The sequence below is a fragment of the Branchiostoma floridae genome, chromosome 19 (assembly GCF_000003815.2).
Source record: "Branchiostoma floridae strain S238N-H82 chromosome 19, Bfl_VNyyK, whole genome shotgun sequence".
Classification (NCBI taxonomy): Eukaryota; Metazoa; Chordata; class Leptocardii; order Amphioxiformes; family Branchiostomatidae; genus Branchiostoma; species Branchiostoma floridae.
Genome location: NC_049997.1, coordinates 2,865,805 through 2,885,367, shown reverse-complemented (window position 1 = coordinate 2,885,367; position 19,563 = coordinate 2,865,805). Strand labels below are relative to the sequence as shown.

Sequence of the window (19,563 nt, the reverse complement as noted above, 5' to 3'; positions counted from 1 at the left end):
ACGACGAGTCTGCGAGCTCTAAATTACGAGGAGGCATGACTCTGCCGCCGACGAAGAAATGGCAGAGTTCCCCCTTCCCGTCAGTGTCAGGCCTCCTCGTAAGAAAGAGCTCGCAGACTCGTCGTCCGATCTATTTTCGCCTAATGTGAGGGGGGTAATATGGCGGCGCCTATCTCCGTTGCTATAGCCCTATCGACTCATTCGATACAAAATGATTCTGTTACAGGTGTTAAAGTAACCCCCTTGTGGGTGCGTGGGGCAACCCCTATTTTCACATAATCATTCAAGCCACGCCCATCTTCTATGTATTACTAATTAAAATTCCAACTTTTAGACCCCCAACCTATTCTTGCAATCTAGTAACATGGACAACGATGGTTTCGTACGCGATCCGTCAGTAAACTGTTAGTGTTGGGCCAACGTGGAAATGACTGGTGTTTAAGCGTTGTCCTGCTGGTAATTTTTCCCTGTGCTAGGCTTTTTTTCACCTAAAGAATGGACAATCCTTGCCCTTCAATAGCTACTTTTCTCCAACGTACGCCAACAATGTTATACATCAATAGAAAGCTAAGAGTCTCTACTTAAAGTCTGTACACGTCACAATCCCATAATCCTTTGGGGTGGCCCCCTCCCCCTTTTCATCAAGAATCCACCCAAAACTAGTCTGACTACTTTCGAAACGTCTGGTCAGTGAAGTAGTTCTTTACGTCTAGCCAAATGTCTACAATGCCATTGACAGCACTGTTCTAAGCAAATGGCTAGGTGCCAACAGTTGCCTAACAGAGTGTACAGGTGGCTACCTGTCTGACTACAAAGGAGGCGATGAGTTCATACTTTACCTGGTCGTCAGGTGTCAGGGAAGGGCAAGCCAGTAGGAAGGTAACAGGTTTTTTTCCCGAGCAGGTGACATTTTGGGGGAGGGGTTTGTGTCGTCGTGTTGAATGTACTTTGAAGATGTCTAGCCCTTGCTTAAAGATAGACACACCTAGAGTAAGTTATATATGCTACCAAATCTATCGAGTAGTTCAGGGTTACGTAGTGGGCGATGACGAATATCATTGTTTGTTTGTTTCAACTTTTATTTATTCGCGCGAAGCCCCAATCGGTTCAGAGGCCACTTTTCATTGAGGTATTGATAGAGGTAAGGGTCACATAAGATATAACAGAGATATAGATTACAATGATATTTGGTATGTGGTTAGGTGCTGGGAAGACGAAGGTCAAGGTCGATTTGGGCCCCCTAGTATGTTACTTTGATACTGCTACAGAGCTTCTATCTTTTTATCATTACTTTTGACCTGGACATGCTATGGTCTTGATTTTTTGGTAGCAAATAGCTTGTGATGTAGGGAAGAAGTGATGTATGTTTGGGCTCCCTAGCAGCTTGCTCTGGAACTACAGGGGCGTTCATGTCAAAGTCGTCCAAGGATCAAAACGGAACATAGGAATGACAGCTCTCCATAGTATTTAGTATGCAGGTATCTTTGGTAAAGATGTGCATTATGAAGTGCAAATCATGCAAATTAGCACTTAATTTACATTTAAAATTTACAAGGAAAATCTATATGTACAGTGTCTTGCATTCAAATGCAAGTTACATGTGTAGTTTGTGATAGGTGCAAGATTAGTGGGTAGTGGGTACCAATTATGCAAATAAGTCCCTAGTTTTTGACAGAGATAGCTAAATGTATGATTGGTTTACTCAGAGGGAACAAGTCGTATTAGATGACGGAATTATCTGAACTCGGTGCGTTCATATTTGCATGCAAGAGAATTCACAAACCTGTTACCTGCAGTTTATATGGAAACCGCTATGACGTCCCACGTTGTTTTACCCTTAATATAGGTGAAGTTCAAACCACCAAAGCCGACGTAATGATGCATATGCATATCGGGAAGCATTTAGAATAATATAGTAATCTCCAAGCAGATCCTACAGTGCCATAAGATAATATCAAAGCTGGCCAATGAGCATAGCTGGGCTCTAAGTCTGCGAGCTCTAAATTACGAGGAGGCATGACTCAGCTGCCGACGAAGAAATGGCAGAGTTCCCCCCTTCCCGTCAGGGTCATGCCTCCTCGTAATTTAGAGCTCGCAGACTCGTCGTCCGATCTATTTTCGCCTAATGTGAGGGGGGTAATATGGCGGCGCCTATCTCCGTTGCTATAGCCCTTTCGACTCATTCGATACAAAATGATTCCGTTACAGGTGTCAAAGGAACCCCCTTGTGGATGGGGCAACCCCTATTTTCACATAATCAAGCCACGGCCATCTTCTATGTACAGTGAAACCTGTCTATAGGGGTCACTCAAGGGACTGACCAAATTTGGCCCCTATGGGCAGGTGGCCCCTATAGGCAGTATAGCCAAAAAGGTACATTTCACCACAAGCAATAAGTGACAAGGCATTCAGCTTCCACTGAGATACTGAGTATTTATTGACATATTATTAAGGTTATACATTTAAACTAAATATGAGTTTAAAACAAACAGTTTAATCAAATAGATTTGTATTACTACTACTGCTCCCTTATTTCTGTATAGTCAAAATGTCATTAGCTATTAACAGAGAAGACAGTGTACTATTATTAGACATTAACACTAATCTGAGTCCGACCGACACCTGCTCCGAAAATCAGCCGCTAGTTGACGGGGGGACTTGCCGTTCTCGGAACGCCGAATGACCAACGTCAATGCGTGTCCCTCGGGAGTCGAAGCCTTCGACATCGTATTTCTGAGTCAAAACTGACAGACATTTGCTTGGTTCTCTTGTCTTTTATACAGTTAGAATTGCCTGAACACGAAGTCAGCGCCGCCATTTTCCTTTGTTCCTCGATCTGACTTTCTGGGTAGCTTGGGTCACAGCGCGCGTCTTCGGCAACTTTGCCAATCGAATAGACAAATCGTGCAAATGCCGCTAGTTGCCGGCAAAAATTAGACGTTCAATCACTACTGATCACAAGTTCATAATCATTTCTAAACATCAAAACGCCACAAAAACTTTCACTTGTTCAGGAAGGCTCGGCTTGACTTGTCTGCATGCGCCATTATGCCAAGGTGGTCACGTCGAAATAAAACTGTCTCTACGTAGGCTTATTTCTTTGACAAAAATCCAACTTCGTCTAGTTCTTACATAAATAACGTTGATTTAATTGATTCTTATCGTTTTTATACCATAATCACCGTATTTTGTGCTATAAATCAGAATTCTTGTTGCCACATTTTACCTTGGCAAAAATGGAGTCGTCCACTGACCCCTATTGACCTTGTTTATCTTCTGAGGCGGCGCCATCTTGGAAAATTTACGCAAATACAAATTATTCCGATATTTTTGGCCCGCGGAATACGAAAATTAGACCAGCGTACATGGATTTCAAGAGCCTATAACATCAGATACATGAACGGACGGTCTACTTGTAAAATCTGTCCATATATTCTTTCAGTATGCACAGAAATGACGATGTAGAGAAGGGTAGAGTGCAAAGAGTCTGAGACGAGAAAAGCGTCAACGTTAATTGGTGGAAAAACTTCGCATAAAATCACATAATTTTGTAAAATGTTTCTTTATTCAATGTTTTCTTCGTAAATCGTCCAAGTTGAGCCTACATTTTGCTGATGTAGTGCAGAAATTGAAAAAAAAGTGAACCCCGCGTGGGTTTAGCGCGGCGTAACGCGGCCGGCCAGTCGCGCCGGTGACCGCTATCGGCAGTGTTGGCATAGCGGCCGGACTGAAAATCGGCTGGCCGCGACCGCATTCGACAGGTGACCGCTATAGACTATTTCTTAATGCTTAGGTCAATGGGAAAAATCCAAGGGACCGGCAAAAAGTGACCGCAATGGCCAGGTGGCCCCTATACTCAGGTGACCCCTAAGGCAGGTTTCACTGTATTACTAATTAAAATCCCAACTTTTGGACCCCCAACCTATTCTTGCAATCAAGTAACAGGGACAACAATGGCTTCTTACGCGAGTCGGCAGTGAACTGTTAGTGTTGGGCCAACGTGGAAACGACTGGTGTTTAAGCGTTGTCCTGCTGGTAATTTTTCCCTGTGCTAGGCTTTTTCCACCTAAAGAATGGACAATCCTTGCCCTTCAATAGCTACTTTTCTCCAACGTACGCCATCACTGTTATACATCAATAGAAAGCTAAGAGTCTCTACTTAAAGCCTGTACACGTCACAATCCCATAATCCTTTGGGGTGCCCCCCCCCCCCCCTTTCAATCAAGAATCCACCCAAAACTAGTCTGACTACTTTCGAAATGACTGGTCAGTGAAGCAGTTCTTTACGTCTAGCCAAATGTCTACAATGCCATTGACAGCACTGTTCTAAACAAATGGCTAGGTGCCAACAGTTGCCTAACAGAGTGTACAGGTGGCTATCTGTTTGACTACAAAGGAGGCGATGAGTTCATACTTTACCTGGTCGTCAGGTGTAAGGGAAGGGCAAGCCAGGAGGAAGGTAACAGGTTTTTTCCCGATCAGGTGACATTTTTGGGGAGGGGCTTTTGTGTTGTCGTGTTAAATGGACTTTGAAGATGTCTACCTCTTGTTTAAAGAGTCACACCTGGAGTAAGTTAAATATGCTACCAAATCTATCGAGTAGTTCAGGGTTACGTAGTGGACGATGACGAATATCAATTTCTGTTTGCTTGTTTCAACCTTTATTTATTCATGAGAAGCTCCAATCGGCCTACAGGCTGCTTTTCATTGAGGTAATGAGGGAGGTAAGGTCAGATAAAATATAACAGAGACATGGATTACAATGATATTTGGTATGTGGGTAGGTGTTGGGAAGACAAAGGTCAAGGTCGATTTTGCCCCCCCTGGTTTGTGACTTTGATACTGCTACAGAGCTTGTATCTTTTTATCATTACTTTTGACCTGGACATGCTATGGTATTGATATTTTGGTAGCAAATAGCTTGTGATGTAGGGAAGAAGTGATGTATGTTTGGGCCCCCTAGCAGCTTGCTCTGGAACTACAGGGGCGTACATGTCAAAATCGTCCAAGGATCAAAACGGAAGATAGGAATGACAGATCTCCATAATATTTAGTATGCAGGTATCTTTGGTAAAGATGTACATTATGAAGTGCAAATCATGCAAATTAGCACTTAATTTACATTTAGAATTTACAAGGAAAATCGATATGTACAGTGTCTTGCATTCAAATGCAAGTTACATGTGTAGTTTGTGATAGGTGCAAGATTAGTGGGTAGTGGGTACAAATTATGCAAATAAGTCCCTCGTTTTTTGACAGAGATAGCTAAATGTATGATTAGTTTACTCAGAGGGAACAAGTCGTATTAGATGACGGAATGTATCTGAACTCGGTGCGTTCATATTTGAATGCAAGAGAATTCACAAACCTGTTACCTGCAGTTTATATAGAAACCGCTATGACGTCCCATGTTGTTTTACCCTTAATATAGGTGAAGTTCAAACCACCAAAGCAGACGTAATGATGCATATGCATATCCGGAAACATTTAACGTAATATAGTGATCTCCATGCAGATCCTACAGTGCCATAAGATAATATCATAGCTGGCCAATGAGCATAGCCGGGCTCCGGTAGTAAACACACTCCAAGGCCGGCTTCACTCCTTTGCTAGCTTATGATACTATCTTATGCTACCGTAGGATCTGCTTGGAGATTAGGAAATTACAGACTCTTTCCTTCAAGTTTTACAGTGAATGATTACACTTGTGGAAATGTAAGAAGAAACTGTATCTAGCATTCAATCCCAACTGTTGCTATCCCCCACCCCAAATCGGGGGGTGATCTCCAAACGTCATGTATCTTCTCAAGAAACCCTGTTTATTTGAAATTCGAACTGGAAAGTCAGGTTCTTTATCCCCCTGCAAAAGAGGTCTTACCAAGACTTTATGAACTGTTACTTTGAAATAAGACCTTCCTATTCTTACTGAAGAGGAGGCGACATGCGCGAACAACTAGCATTATCTGTCACTGGGCTCGTCTTGTAAAGTGTTGGCGTTCTTCTAAACGTGATTTATTTTCTTGATGATTATCAAATTCTAATTATCAGGTGGATAATTATGATGAAATGGTTAATTGTTTGGCTGACAGCCCCAAGCGCATTGTAGTCGTTAGCATACGCTGAATTGCATACTTGGTGTTCAAAACTTTGAAAATGATAAACAACACAATTTGCATATTCTTGGTCCCCAGCAGCTTGCTATGATGATTCAGACGAACAAGCTATGGTCACGATTTCTGAATGGTAGATCGGTCTTGTGTTAGGAAAGAAGTGACATAGGTTTAGGCCGCCTAGCGTTAAATTTCAGAACTGCAGGGGCGTTTTTATTCGGTTTTTCGATTACGTCGCTAAGTTGGTTTGGCAATCTTCACCGTAAACTTAGTGACTTGGAGAAGTTGAATAATAGAATGAAATTGTATGAAAGTTTATTTGCAAGTTTGTACCCGGAGACTAATTACAATTACATTGTAAAAACGTAGGGAAATACTTATCACATCGCTGCCTTTCAATAATAAACATACCGTTGCCTTTCATTAAATATTACGTTGGGCGTTCTTGCAGTTATTTTTGTATCTGCCCCGAGGATGGACGTCATAAGTGAGAGATTACATCTGAACCTAACCGTTATCATCACAAAAGTCTCTTACGTACAAAAGGTTAACCATCTGCTGACGTGCGTGTGCCGCGTTGTTGTTGTTAGTTTTCTAAACTTGGTACACCACACCCATTGTAGAAAACATCAACAACATCTGCAATTAGCACTACCCATACTTCAAAAAGGTAGCTATCATTACACTCTATTACATACACATCAACGTCACGACTTTCCGTTACGTACATATGCGCTTAGACTGTTAGTTACCACACGACAATCGCAACTAAAGTGTAAACAGCCGGAGTTGAACGGCCTTTGTAATGAAAGACCTTCCCCTCAAAAGCCTTTGAACTCTTCCAAGGATAGGTATTTGGGCGTGGTTACGTTTTTGTGGCGCTAACCCACGGTGTAGACTACTGTTAGAACGCCACGCACAGAAGTTGAGTATGGATTTCGTCAACCCCTTTCTTGACGCCAGTGTGAAGTACAGCAATGCCGGGGAAGGAGAGGCGAGGGTAAGTTAGCAACGAACTTCTAGTTGGATTATACCTACCTTAACGGTAGTAGAGCTCAGGACGGAATTGCTTGAGTGAAAATGTTTTACGGTCTTCTATCTTGTTGCGTTCACAACCTTGTGGGATACACCTCGCTTTCCTGGCCTGTAAGCTGAAATATGGTTAGGATTGTTTTACTAGCGTTCGAGAGTATGGTTTCAAGATTGCTTAAGTTTAGGATCATTGCAAGTTGACGCGCGTATGGCTCTGTAAGATGGATATTCAGTGTCTCTAAACCTTGCTAGGAGGGTCGTTCAAAAAGTTCTCTATCTCACCCGGAAATAACATAAACGTAAGTCAAACTTTGTGGCAAAGCTGACAACTACATAGGCTTCTATCAATATCCTCCAAAAAGTACATCGTTATGGTCGTATCTTTAGGAATGTTAGGTGAGAAGTAGGGAACGGTCATGGACACTTGAGCTACAACCGGAGATGTCAGGATCAGCGTCAACGTCTTTGCAGATTACACGCGGCTTGAGCACAATAAAGCTGGTATCTCACTGTACTTGGGGCACCGGTGCGGCACTGCGGGGTTTGTTCACTGCGGCACTGTTGTGTTATTTTTCGTCGACTTTTATAATTTAGATATTGCTTAATCCGAAAAACATGGCTTAGAAGACAACAAAATGCAAAGAAAAGTACGAAAATTCGTTCTTTATCCCTGAAATTCTATGACTGATCTTTTGAACCCCGAAGTGCCGCAACGTGCCCCAAGTGCAGCGAGATACCGCCTTAAGCGTCACACATAGATATAAACGTATTTTCAACTCTTTCCTTTTTTATTCGTGTTTTTTTTTTCACCTCTTGCCTAACTACAGATTTTCAAAAGAACGTCGTCGAAAAAAACACATATAAATGACTCGAGTTTAGGAAGATATTGATCAAAGACTTTATAGGTTAGAGTCACGCCCCGGAATTTGAGTTATGCGTTTTGTTTCCAAGCGAGGCCGCCAACTTTTGAACGGTCCTTGTAAATCAGCGTTGAGACCACTGAGTATGTTAGTATCCTACCTTGCTGCCAGTTCTGGACAGGAAACATTGTCGTTGTTAGTTGTAATCCTTATTGTTACCAGCACAAGACGTATTCTCACCAGAAAAAGGGTGGGGCTTTCTTTCCGACAGGCAATACTTCTCATAGAGACAGTCGCCAAAATATCGAGAAATGTGGTTAACCGTGGTCAACTATCACTTAAGTCTTCTTGTGTAACTGCTTCTACTGTTGATGGCTGACTTGTTTAATCTGATTGATGACTTGCTTTATTCCTTACCATTGAAATGAGATAGCCACAGGCAATGCGATGACGATGATTAATCACAGCCCCCCTCCCTCCTCCAACAAATGTCTCCATTTTTAGAGAGCAGTTTTGTTGTCCATAGTTCGCATAACACTAGTGAATGTCCAAAGCCTCAAGTTTTGAGCTATTGCTGTACATTTAGGTTTGTAGTGAACATTAACGAGTTTTCTTGTCCATAAATTCATCCATCACTGGTGAATGTCCAAAGCCCTAAGGCTCCAAGGCTCTCTTGTTTTCTATTACCTACGGGAAGGACATTCACTTCCTACGGGGGTACTGTTCTTGCCATGGTTGTGTATGTGTATTCACACCTATACCGATCCATTTGATGGATTTGTTTGTAGTTCATGACGTAAGTAGGTATTTAGAATTCAAAGAGTCCTAAAGATTTTGGATCCCCTAGCAATAGTTTAAGTACACGTCTACTGGACAACACCCTCTTCCTGATTGTAGTGTGGTATATATAGTCTATGGACAGCTGGCCAGTCGACCGCAAGATTAATGACCCCTTATAGGAGATAGCTGGGATTGACTAACGGAGGATGAGATGGTTGGTGATATTTGTGATGAATAGAACTTTGACATTAAGAAATTCGGGACCATACAAACTCAATAATAGTTTTTGCAGGTATGAGATCCTTTATTTTCATATCTTGTTAGTATACTGTGTATCTCTAACAGCATTGGTCAATCGCGGCATCTAGCTGGATACAAGGCTGTTTTTACACCTTTAGCTGACGACGAAAAGGAAACTACCTAATTTTACAAGCAATTAGCAATTTCTCAAGGACAGTGTGCCCATTCGTATATGCAACTGTTATGTAACATCAGGTAGCTTTGCCGCAGTTTCTACACGACAGTTTTGAGACAAATTTATGGTATATTTGGGATAGTCGATGTTGTGTTGTGCAAAATTAAGGTACATACTAGTTAAAAAGGTGGTTGTTTCTCCTTGTTAACAGTCGGTTTGTTCAAGCACCTCTTAAAACCTTTCGACATAAACATACGAGGAATATGGTTGCGCCTAAGGGCGCGGTCACATAAGTCGTGCGATCGTCGTACGATTTTGATGCCAAATATTTTCAAGCAGAAACAACCACAGACATGGATCCAAAACAGCATTTGTGTACCAAGACAGTTGAACTTTGCAGAAAACGTAAATTCTTTGTCCTCCAAAATTTCGAGTAGTGTAGGTTGTGTTAAAATGTCTTCATTTTGGCAGTGACGGGAAAGTGCCAAAGTTTCTCCATTTAAGGTTTGATTTTGTCTTGTAGCTTCTCTAAGAACCTTACAACAACAAAAGACGTACAAAGAATTCAACCGCGCCTTAGATAATAACTACTATCCACAGATCCGGACCGGACAAATGTTGTATTGGTTGTGCTTAAATATCTATCATTTTAGCAGTGCTTTTGACTCATTTGTCGACTTACCACAAGAGACACAATCATCACTATATCACCTCGAAAGTTGTATGTCTGTCTGCTTGTCCTATGATTACCGTGGATGACTTTCCGTCTGTGCTCGTATGTTGATGAGCAACACATAGTTTTCCCTGATTATACGGTTATTTCCGTCGACACTCCCTAGCCTCGGGGGCTGAATAAGAATGGGAAATAAACAATGAAACAAGAAGGTATCATGTTGGTTCTCGGGAAATCGCTTATGATCTATGTTTGGAGTTTTATTCCAAATCTTATGTAAACGGCATGTATAGACTGGACTTTCTTGTTTCCTTTCATCTGAAGTTTTGACATATGTTTCTTGTACAAGTGGATATTACATAAAGGTGACTCACTTCCTTACGACAACGTCCTTGCTTTCGGTAGCATATTTCAAAAGGGGTTAGGGTGGTTTCTGAAATATAGTTACTGTTGCCGAGACCTCAATTCCGTCTCCTTTTTGCAAATAGTTTGCTTATTTTGAGCCTATGCTGCGTACTAGTATTGGTACCCAACTCCAATTTACAAAATTAAATAAATTAAGAAAGAAAGTTTGCACAAATTCATGATTGAGCGAAAAATAAAGACATTTTCGAAACAAATTTTTATGTTATCGGTACATGAGGCATAAGACAGACCAACAGACCGATCCAAAGTTCCCACAATCATATCCAGACATGAACAGGTGTACATACTGCTCCTGTCTGACGACCCATCCATCAGTCATGACGTCACGCCGCCATCTTGAAACGTCATAGTTCGAAAAGGTCAGTCCTTTGGGACGTCAGACACAAAATCTTGTTTTGTCACTCGGTCGTCCTGTGGAGAGTTTTTACGTGCCGAAATGCACGGGAATCGCCCTTGTGTGGAGTTCCCATAGACAGCTTTCTTCACAACACGTGAGAGAGAAGGGATACTGCTCTGAGCTACAGGAGTGAGGGTGTTAGTTACGCAAGTCTTGAGGAAAAGTTAGCAGAAACAAGTCGGATTCGCGAGGAGTTGAACAGCTGCATTCCCAGCGTTCTTCCCCACCGAGGGCGATGTTTCCTATACCTCCATGTTCTCCCATATGAAGACTGAGAAGGTACGTAACTAGCAAATGTTTGTATTTCCTTTTAGGAATATTTTGGACTGTTGAGAGATGCTTTGTAGCTTTGTTGTCTGACGATTTCTGGGTTACCGTAGTTCTGAAGCAGGTGCCATACTTTGTGGGACAGCACTGTATCAAACACACCTGGTTTAACATCTTAAGTAGTGTCCTAAGAATCAGTTTCTTTGCCTTCGAAGCCTTTGTCTCAAACTGACACAGCGACCGGCTATCTCGTGTTCTTTGTCAGTTAAGACGATACTGAGTAAAACGTACTCTTTGCCATTTTAGTTCACATTATAGAAACACGCACTCAATTTTATCATATATATCTCTTAATCACACACGTGTAGTCTTTATACATGTTAATAATGACAACCCAAGCTTATATATTTCTTCTTCGATACATGAAATCGCTCAACCCACGACTTATTGTTAACATTAGTCAGTCTGTCCTCCTAACTTAGTTATAAGGACATGTCTGGCTATTTTTGATGGCATAGATTTTGCCACAGGCGAAATAATTTCGCTTCGCCATTTCTGAGAAGCCATGGATGTTGAATTGGGACTAAAAGTGTAGAAAAACGTCTGTAGAGATATAGTCACACGGTGAGAGAGAGGGGGAGGGCTAAGAAATGATCTTCGGTGTAATTTCATTACTTCAGGCTGTGTTGACTTCAACTGGGATACGCCCTTTTAAAGTGCACTCTGTTGCGCTGCGAAGTTACATCAGTAACCTCTGTTTGATAAAACTTTATAGTTGTAGCGTCAGGTAAATATAATGCCATTATCAAACCCGCATCTTCAATGTCAACGACCGTCATTGTTACACGTTATACAAACTGAGGTACTGACAAGGTGTCCATGTTGCCCTCCACGCATGGCTGATTGCGCAACCAATTATGGCGGACGGAATATTTCAATAATTAGGCAGCCTGACGGGTTTTGGGCATCCCGACGCTTCACACTGTGAATTAGTCCAACCAAAAATCCCTAGGCTCTGCCATCTGTCTACAACCCTATCCTTCGTCTGTGTTTAAGGAGTGGTTAAGATGTAATTCCTTCCTTGCTAGCATGACATGATAATAAAATGTTACACCAGTGAAAAGTTAGGCGGACTGCCCTCAGAAACTTCTGGTAGGTCAGATCTGCGAAGTGATAACAGGATTAGCACCATAGGTGCCCATTAACGATGGTTTCCTTTTCTAAAGCTGGGTGTGTTGCAAGCTAAAAGATCACACAAAACTACACCATGCTAAAGTACAACAAGAAGTTAGAATGATCCCAATACTAGTATATTACTGTGATGTCACAAAGAGTTACTGCGCAAGTGGATCGGAAGGCCGTGCAGGGGTCACTTTGATAAACGGACACACCTTAACAATTACGCCTTTGTAGCAAATCCGTGACAGGCACTAAAGTATTCCTGGGGCCAATTTCACTCTGAGGACAGCACTTCAAGAACAACCGTGGTGGCTCGCACCAGTGCGGTGCTGGTTCCGACATTGCTGTCGTTATTTAATTGTCGGTTGTTTTGGAGATACTTTATGCAACATTTACGGAGTAAGACTAAAGCATGAACCGAGAGGGGAAAGACGACACAGTGGATCAGGGATATGGCAGTACGCCGAGAGAAGTTAAACTAAAGGTGGGTGCGGCTTGGCCCCTAGATAAACATGTCCATACAGCTGACTAGCTGCTAACACTGTCACTGAGTCTGCTTCTCTGTCAGTAAAGATCATCGCACACCTTTGAGAACAATAATGTGGTACAAAATAGTTACATTTTGATAAAAACAATCTTTCTATTAGCAATTCTAAGTGTGTGTCTATGAACAGATTGGCCCTGTAAGGTGTGCCCGAGGGTATAGCATGACATTCTAACAACGCCACAGTTGTGCTCTACAATCTAGTGGGAATGTTTTCTAGCACTTTCTCTCACGCTGACTGATCAAGAGAAAACTTCTCGCGATGGGGGGTGGGGGGTGACATGTTTGTAGATATAGATCAGGAAAAATGTCATGAAGATATCCTGGCAGCTGAACTGAACTGACACTTCATACGAGGAGACGTTTTTGACAATGTGCTTCAGTTTTCCCAGTTGCTCGCATTTCTGTAACACCTGTGGAAATGCTTTGTGGTATCTTTACTTTGGGGACAGGCAAATCGCGTGATTTTAGTCATGTTCTTCATATTGTATTGGAATTCTATCTACGTTGACCGAATATGCAAAAACCTCGATGTAAACATAAGAAGAAAAGCACTCAAAAGTTTTTGTCTTACTTTAGGCCACATATAGTGAATTGACATATCTCTTTTCTAGATAAAGATTGTCTCAAAAATAAGGGCTGAGGAACAAGTCTTAATTTTTTGACAAACACATTACACAACTGAAAATAAGTTTACAGGTAATGGCACATTTGTTTTTCAATGTTAATCTATCATTCATCAAGAATTTCAACCACGTCCTTCAACCTAAATCGGGACAACCCGAAGCACAGCGTGCCAGTTGACCAATGGCAGCCCGTATTAGCTGTGACGTGGCAACAGCCATTGTCACAGCTACGTGACCGCCTGTTGGCAGGTGTGACATCACTCATTAATCTTCTACGTCACACCAACCAAATCTCACGAGAACTACATTCTGCGGGCGCAGGTGTCAATTGGCATTCCTTACTAGACGGATCACAGTATATATCTTGTGTTAATTCAACTAACCTTGCCTTTAAGTACTGTATTTTAGTATAATGCTTCTGACCATATATGGCTTCGAATGGCCAAGTGGCTTGGCTAGCTGACACGAGACTGAAATAAAGGTCTGTTTGGTGTTTCTAGCTAAACGTCGTGTCCTTGGGAAAGGCACGTTTACACGACTTTCTTCACTCCACCCTGGAGTAGAAATGTGTACATGAGTCAGTCAGTTGGGGATGGGCTCCGCCTTCCAATCCCGCACCCTAGACACAGTGGATAACATCCCACTGCCCCTATACACCTTTCTCACGCGGCGGCCATGATAGATCTAAAACGAGTTCAATGTGGCAAACAAAAGGCTGTCCATCATAATTAGCCGTTCGACCAATGGTAGCCTGCCAACTAGGAAATCGACCAATAAGTGAATGGCTGCAAATTCGTTAAAAAATTGCATTATTATGTTGTTATTTTGCATCTCTTAAGGGACTATGGGGTCAGTCTACACTACTCTAAATTGCTACATCTTTCGGTGCATAACACTTCTTGTAATATTTATTATTCTATCTTATATCATGAAAATTTGTGTGGTTTGGAGGAAAACTAAATGGGACCTGATTTTAGAAATACGTTTTGTCTGTTTGCCTCATTGACCTCTTCTTCGATCTATCATGGCCGCCGCGTGAGAAAGGTGTATTGCCTCGTAAACGCTACAAAACCGTTTATTTTGCATTTTATGGTCTGGATCAAACATCTGAATGAATGGTGATAGGTGTCTCATTCATGAGAGCAACTTTACAACTGGGTCTTTGTGTCCGGCACTTACACTGAGCTTGTGGATAGCTATGTAACAAGAGTTGGTTAGTGAAAGGGTAGCTGTTGACGCCCTGCGTCTTCTTCGAAAGTTCAGTTACTTTGACTTGTGCATGTTGTATTCTTGTATCTGAGAGGAAGTCTATAGGATATCGTCTGCAAATTTTTCATCTTTTATCTGATGGATAACCTTCTTGACAACGAATGTATCGAAGATGGCGTCAGGTTGTTTGAAATTATGATATCGTATGATATGATATAATGGGAGAAGACTGAAAATGCAAAATACTAGGTGAAACAGTAAGAAAAAAGGAAAACCGAGATGGGCGTAGAAAACTGATCTTCTGCGGTGCCCCAACGGTAGAATTCTTATGATATTGTTAGCTTTTTTGTGTACTTATCTTTTAACTCACCTACCACGTATGTGTGCAGTCAAACTAAATGTGGTGGCTCTTTCATAAAGAGTACTACTAGAGCATTGAAGTTACCGCGTTCTTGTCTGCCGTACTCTTAGTTGCCACTGCGTGGCGTGATGGTATGTAGTACAACAATGAAGATTCAATGTCATGTTAAGTCACTTAAAGTTTACAAAGGATATCCGGATTAAATAGGCTTCCTTTGACCCAGGACGGAAGTCCCACGTGGACCAGCGTGTGACTGTACGGGTACAATTGTGTGCAATGACTGTCATTAGTATGGGTAAAAACTAGGTTATCATACAATCGGCCTCTAACAAATCATTAGTTAAGAGTACATCATATTTTTCTCCGCGATTACAGCTAATTTATCTTTTATGCCAAATAATGGATGTTCTTGCTCGACTAGTAATATGTCAAGGACTTTAGGAAGCTTGAGATCTGGAACTGAATGCTACTAGTATTCAGGTATTTTGCTTGATACGAAGTTTGGTGGTCTACGATGGTAGAAGGGCCACCCCAAAATGAAACAAAATCTCTCAAAGTAATGTCAAATTCTGGTGGTCAAAAGAGGGTTAAACGGACGATAAAAAGCCTATGTGTTCCCCACAAAAGCTTTAACAATAGGTGTGTCCCAGACACCATACAAGCAGTGTAGATTTCCATAATTGAAAAAAACCCAGCTGTTTCAGTTACAACTTCAACTATCTTATTGGACGATTGTTGTTTGATCCATTCTCTCTGTGTGAAAAAAATGCACATATGAATGTCCATGTGTTATTTAGATACCAGTCCGGTACACTTTTATAGGTAGCAATTACCTTTGATGAATGTTGTAGCTCGAAAATAGGTCACTTCCTTTGTAATGATACAGAAAGAGACAGTGTTAGAATACTTCCCACGTCACCAAAGCAAGTTGAGAAATTTCAGGGACATTTTTGTATGGCATGGAACGTAGGTGGGCTAGTAGCTTTCCCATAGTACGTGAAGATGATGTTTTCAGGAATGCAGAACATTGCCTGTGGTGTTTGTCTAACAAGAAGCTGTCAATCTAGCAATACTTCTCTTTTCTGCCTCTTGAAGGCCAACATAACAGGTGTTTGGGGACTCATAGTGCGGCCTACTTGTGACCTCATATGTTAGTATTTCAGAATGGAACAAAAGTTTTCATTTTTTGACCATGTTTGTTGTACCTACGATATGCCAGCATTACAAGAGCATCAAATCTGGGCCGTAAAATCTGTACTTTACTTTGCTATGGGTAATATTACGCCCATCAGTATTGCCACAGACTTTGTAGGTAGAGCAGGTTGATACTGCACATACAATGCTTCCTATATATATGTATATATATATATATATATATATATATATATATATATATATATATATATATATATATATATATATATATATATCTGTCTCTCTCCCTCTCTCTGTCCTTTAGTCTAACTATTTGGCTGGGTGCACCACTGAACATGTCTGTGTCGCTGAATATGAATACAGCCAGGCCTATATAAATTACAACCCAATAAAAGCACCAGCTTAGTTTACATCTTATCTAATATTGCGGCAATACACGCATTTTAGCAGTTTCCTTTGACAGATTCATGATACACTGACCAAAAATGAGGTAAAGGTAAGCAAGGTTGTAACAAGTACTTAAATGCCCATAATTACGGGTAACCTATTTCCTGTTGTGTCCTGCAATGATGACACTAAAATGGGGCCCAATGGGGACATTCATCCAGCCTATAGAGGGGCGACGGCGAATGGAGATTTTCTGTTCCATACAACACCGCCTATAAACGTCAGCAAAAGTGCAGAAATGAAACACACGTGTTGCCAAAAAGCAGTTACTCAATTTTATTATTTCTATCTTGTTGGAGAGCGTTTTCATATCCTAGCTGTGAATTGACATGCAAAAGAGATCTAGTTGGAGAACAGGTTTATCCTAACAATCAATTAATATGCAAAAAGGGGAGGCAAGTCTCTCCAACTCTCTTCAACAGGATTTGTCCAGTGTTATTGACGAAAGACACCAGGGGGTTGTCTGAACGTCTGACCGTTTCCAAAATCATTCCCAGTTGCTTGAGTAACTGTTTTTTGGCGTACCATATTGGCAGATGTCTAATCTTCACCGACAAAACACATGTGTCGTTCATTATGGTGGATGTTTACGAGGACTAGTGACGCACAAAGGCTTCTAAATAAGTACGATTATGTTCAACAGAAGTTTGTTATCCTTCGTTTACCTGGTCACCTGGGTATAAACCGTTTACAGCGCCAGAATGTTTTTGTAAAGTGCGGTCTGTACCAAGTAAATGAGGTTGAATGGTTACTTTTACTAGGCCTACTGACGTACAAGGGCTCCTAGATGAGTAAGATTATGGTCAACAGAAATTTGTTGTTCTTAGTTTACCTAGTCACCTGGGTATAAACCGTTTACAGAACCTTGGATGTTTTTATAAACTGCGATGTGTGTCAAGTATACGAGGTAGAATGGTAGTTTTAAACGTCGTTTGATAACTAGCTGTACTGTGGTTTTATCCACGAACTGGGTCATCCCCAATTTGCACATTCCACATCGACTGTGAATAGGGTGTGGAAGGATTACAAACATTTTTTGGGCCATTCCTTCCCCTGTCCAAATCTACCCACACCTTGGTCACACCCTTTGCTGCACTGGCCAAAGAGAATTCTTTCATCATCGCTTGATTCACTGACGTCCGCGCACTGTACCCTAAACTACACAAAGAATCATTGGATACTCAGAAACAAAATGAGTGGGGTTATTATATGAGTGTAATTTTCAGGTGCGTGTGTCCAAACCTACCAACGCCTTGACTACACCCTTTGCTGTACTGGCAAAGAAATTACTTTCATCATCGCTTGAGTCACTGTCCGGGCAGTGCCCTCGAAACAATAATATGACAGGAAAAGACATCAAAGAAACATTGGATACACAGAAGCAAAAAGATTGGGATTATATGAGTGCAAATTTCAGGTGCCTGTGTCCAAGCCTGGTCACACCAATTGCTGTACTGGCAAAGAAATTTCTTGCATCATCGCTTGAGTCACTGACCGGACACTGCACTAGGAATAATATGAAACAAAAACGGCATCAAAGAAACATTGGATACACATAAACAAAAAGATTTGGCTTAGATTTGTGTAATCTTAATGTGCCTCTGGACATAAGATTATCTAGCTGGGGTAGCTAAATTTGCCTGACCTTTTGGACCATTGGTATGCCTGTTCGCCCGTAGCAAATGCCACACAGGTCCTCTGAAACAAAAGAATTCACAAATCAAAAGGTCCGGTAGCCACGAGATGGACACTACAGTGGCTGCAGGCTTCATTCAGAATGTAGATTGTGATAAACCTGTTTTGATATAGAAATACCACTGTGAAAGCGTATTCTTTCTATTTTGGGTAATCCACAACAAAGCCAACCGACTGTATATAGTGCCATGGCGTGAAAGACCATTCTATGTATCTATGTGTCTAGCAACTATTATTGAAGGCAGCATTTCCTTAATGTGTTTTGCCTGGTGAATCGCTGAAAGATAAAAAAAAAATAATCATGCATCGTCTTAGCATTCAAGACTTTATTTTTAAGTTGAAAACTTACAATTTGTTCTGTGGTATTTTTTTTTCTGTAGGGAAGGAAGGCAGTATCTTATCATGATATGCCTTGATGGGAAAGATGCAAAAATCATCATCATCGCCGTAGCATTTCGTCTTAAAGTTGAAAACTTACTGTTTTTTCCTGTGACGTGGTATTGTTTCTCTAGGGATGGCGGTATGCCATCTCCATAATGATACGACTGGATAGGAAAGATGCAAATATTACGCGTTGTCTTAAAGTTGAAACTGACAATTTATCCTGTGATATTGTTTCTCTAGGGAGGGTGGTATAACATCATAATACGCCAGGAAGTGAAATATGAAAAAAAAAGAGATCATCATCGTCTTGGTTGAAAACTGACTATTTTTGTGATATTGTTTCTACAGGGAAGGCGGTATCTCATCATGATACGCCAGGATGGGACAGACCACGTTGGTTACTGGCCGGTGGTTCGGGACGGAGGCAAGCTGGTTGTGTCCGACAGTCACCCTGCACCGGGACACCCTTCACCGGCGCAGCGTGGACACGATTACCTCATCAGCCCCGTACACTCCCATCCTAAAGCCCTGGAAGTACAAAAGGAACTGCAGACGTTAGACAATGTGTTTGATGAAGTAGAGACCATGGTGAACAGACTCAAGCTCGGAGACAGATGGGGAAGGAATGTTAAACAGTCGCACCTGCCTGTCATGATACCGCGCGTGAAGTCCAGAACACCTGAAGGATTTCACCAAGGAAGCGCGAACCACGCGTCGGACTATGAGCGGTTATTGGTGAAGATTAAACACGCGTTAAACATGCTGGGGAGACTCCGGGAGTACATCATGCAGCCAAACGCGCCGGAGTTGGTCCATACGCTGTTTTCGTTGCTGGCGGCGCTGAAAGTTCACAACGGTGTAATAGAGAGGACTGCACCCTTGGTGCTTGAACCTATGTTGACGCCAGCTGCCACAAAACTGTTGCAAAACTGCCTGTCGTCAAGAGAGATGCAGCTGTGGCAATCTTTAGGATCAGCTTGGACAACTCCAAGGTAATGCAATG

The 19,563-nt window shown here is 41.7% G+C and overlaps 1 protein-coding gene across 4 annotated transcripts in view; it reads left to right on the top strand.

The window, feature by feature from the left end:
• Positions 1-4,287: 4,287 nt before the first annotated feature.
• Positions 4,288-19,563, top strand: part of LOC118406708 (epidermal growth factor receptor kinase substrate 8-like protein 3) — a 28,085-nt gene continuing 12,809 nt past the window's right edge. For 2 of the 4 annotated variants that reach the window (XM_035806969.1, XM_035806968.1), the window contains exons 1-2: positions 12,504-12,623; positions 18,909-19,552. In XM_035806969.1, the coding sequence (XP_035662862.1) occupies positions 12,552-12,623; positions 18,909-19,552 (716 nt within the window). In that variant the 5' untranslated portion in view covers positions 12,504-12,551. Of the gene's footprint in view, positions 4,460-10,649; positions 10,973-12,503; positions 12,624-18,908; positions 19,553-19,563 lie in introns of those variants that run through there. The other 2 variants (XM_035806970.1, XM_035806971.1) reach the window with 2 other exon arrangements.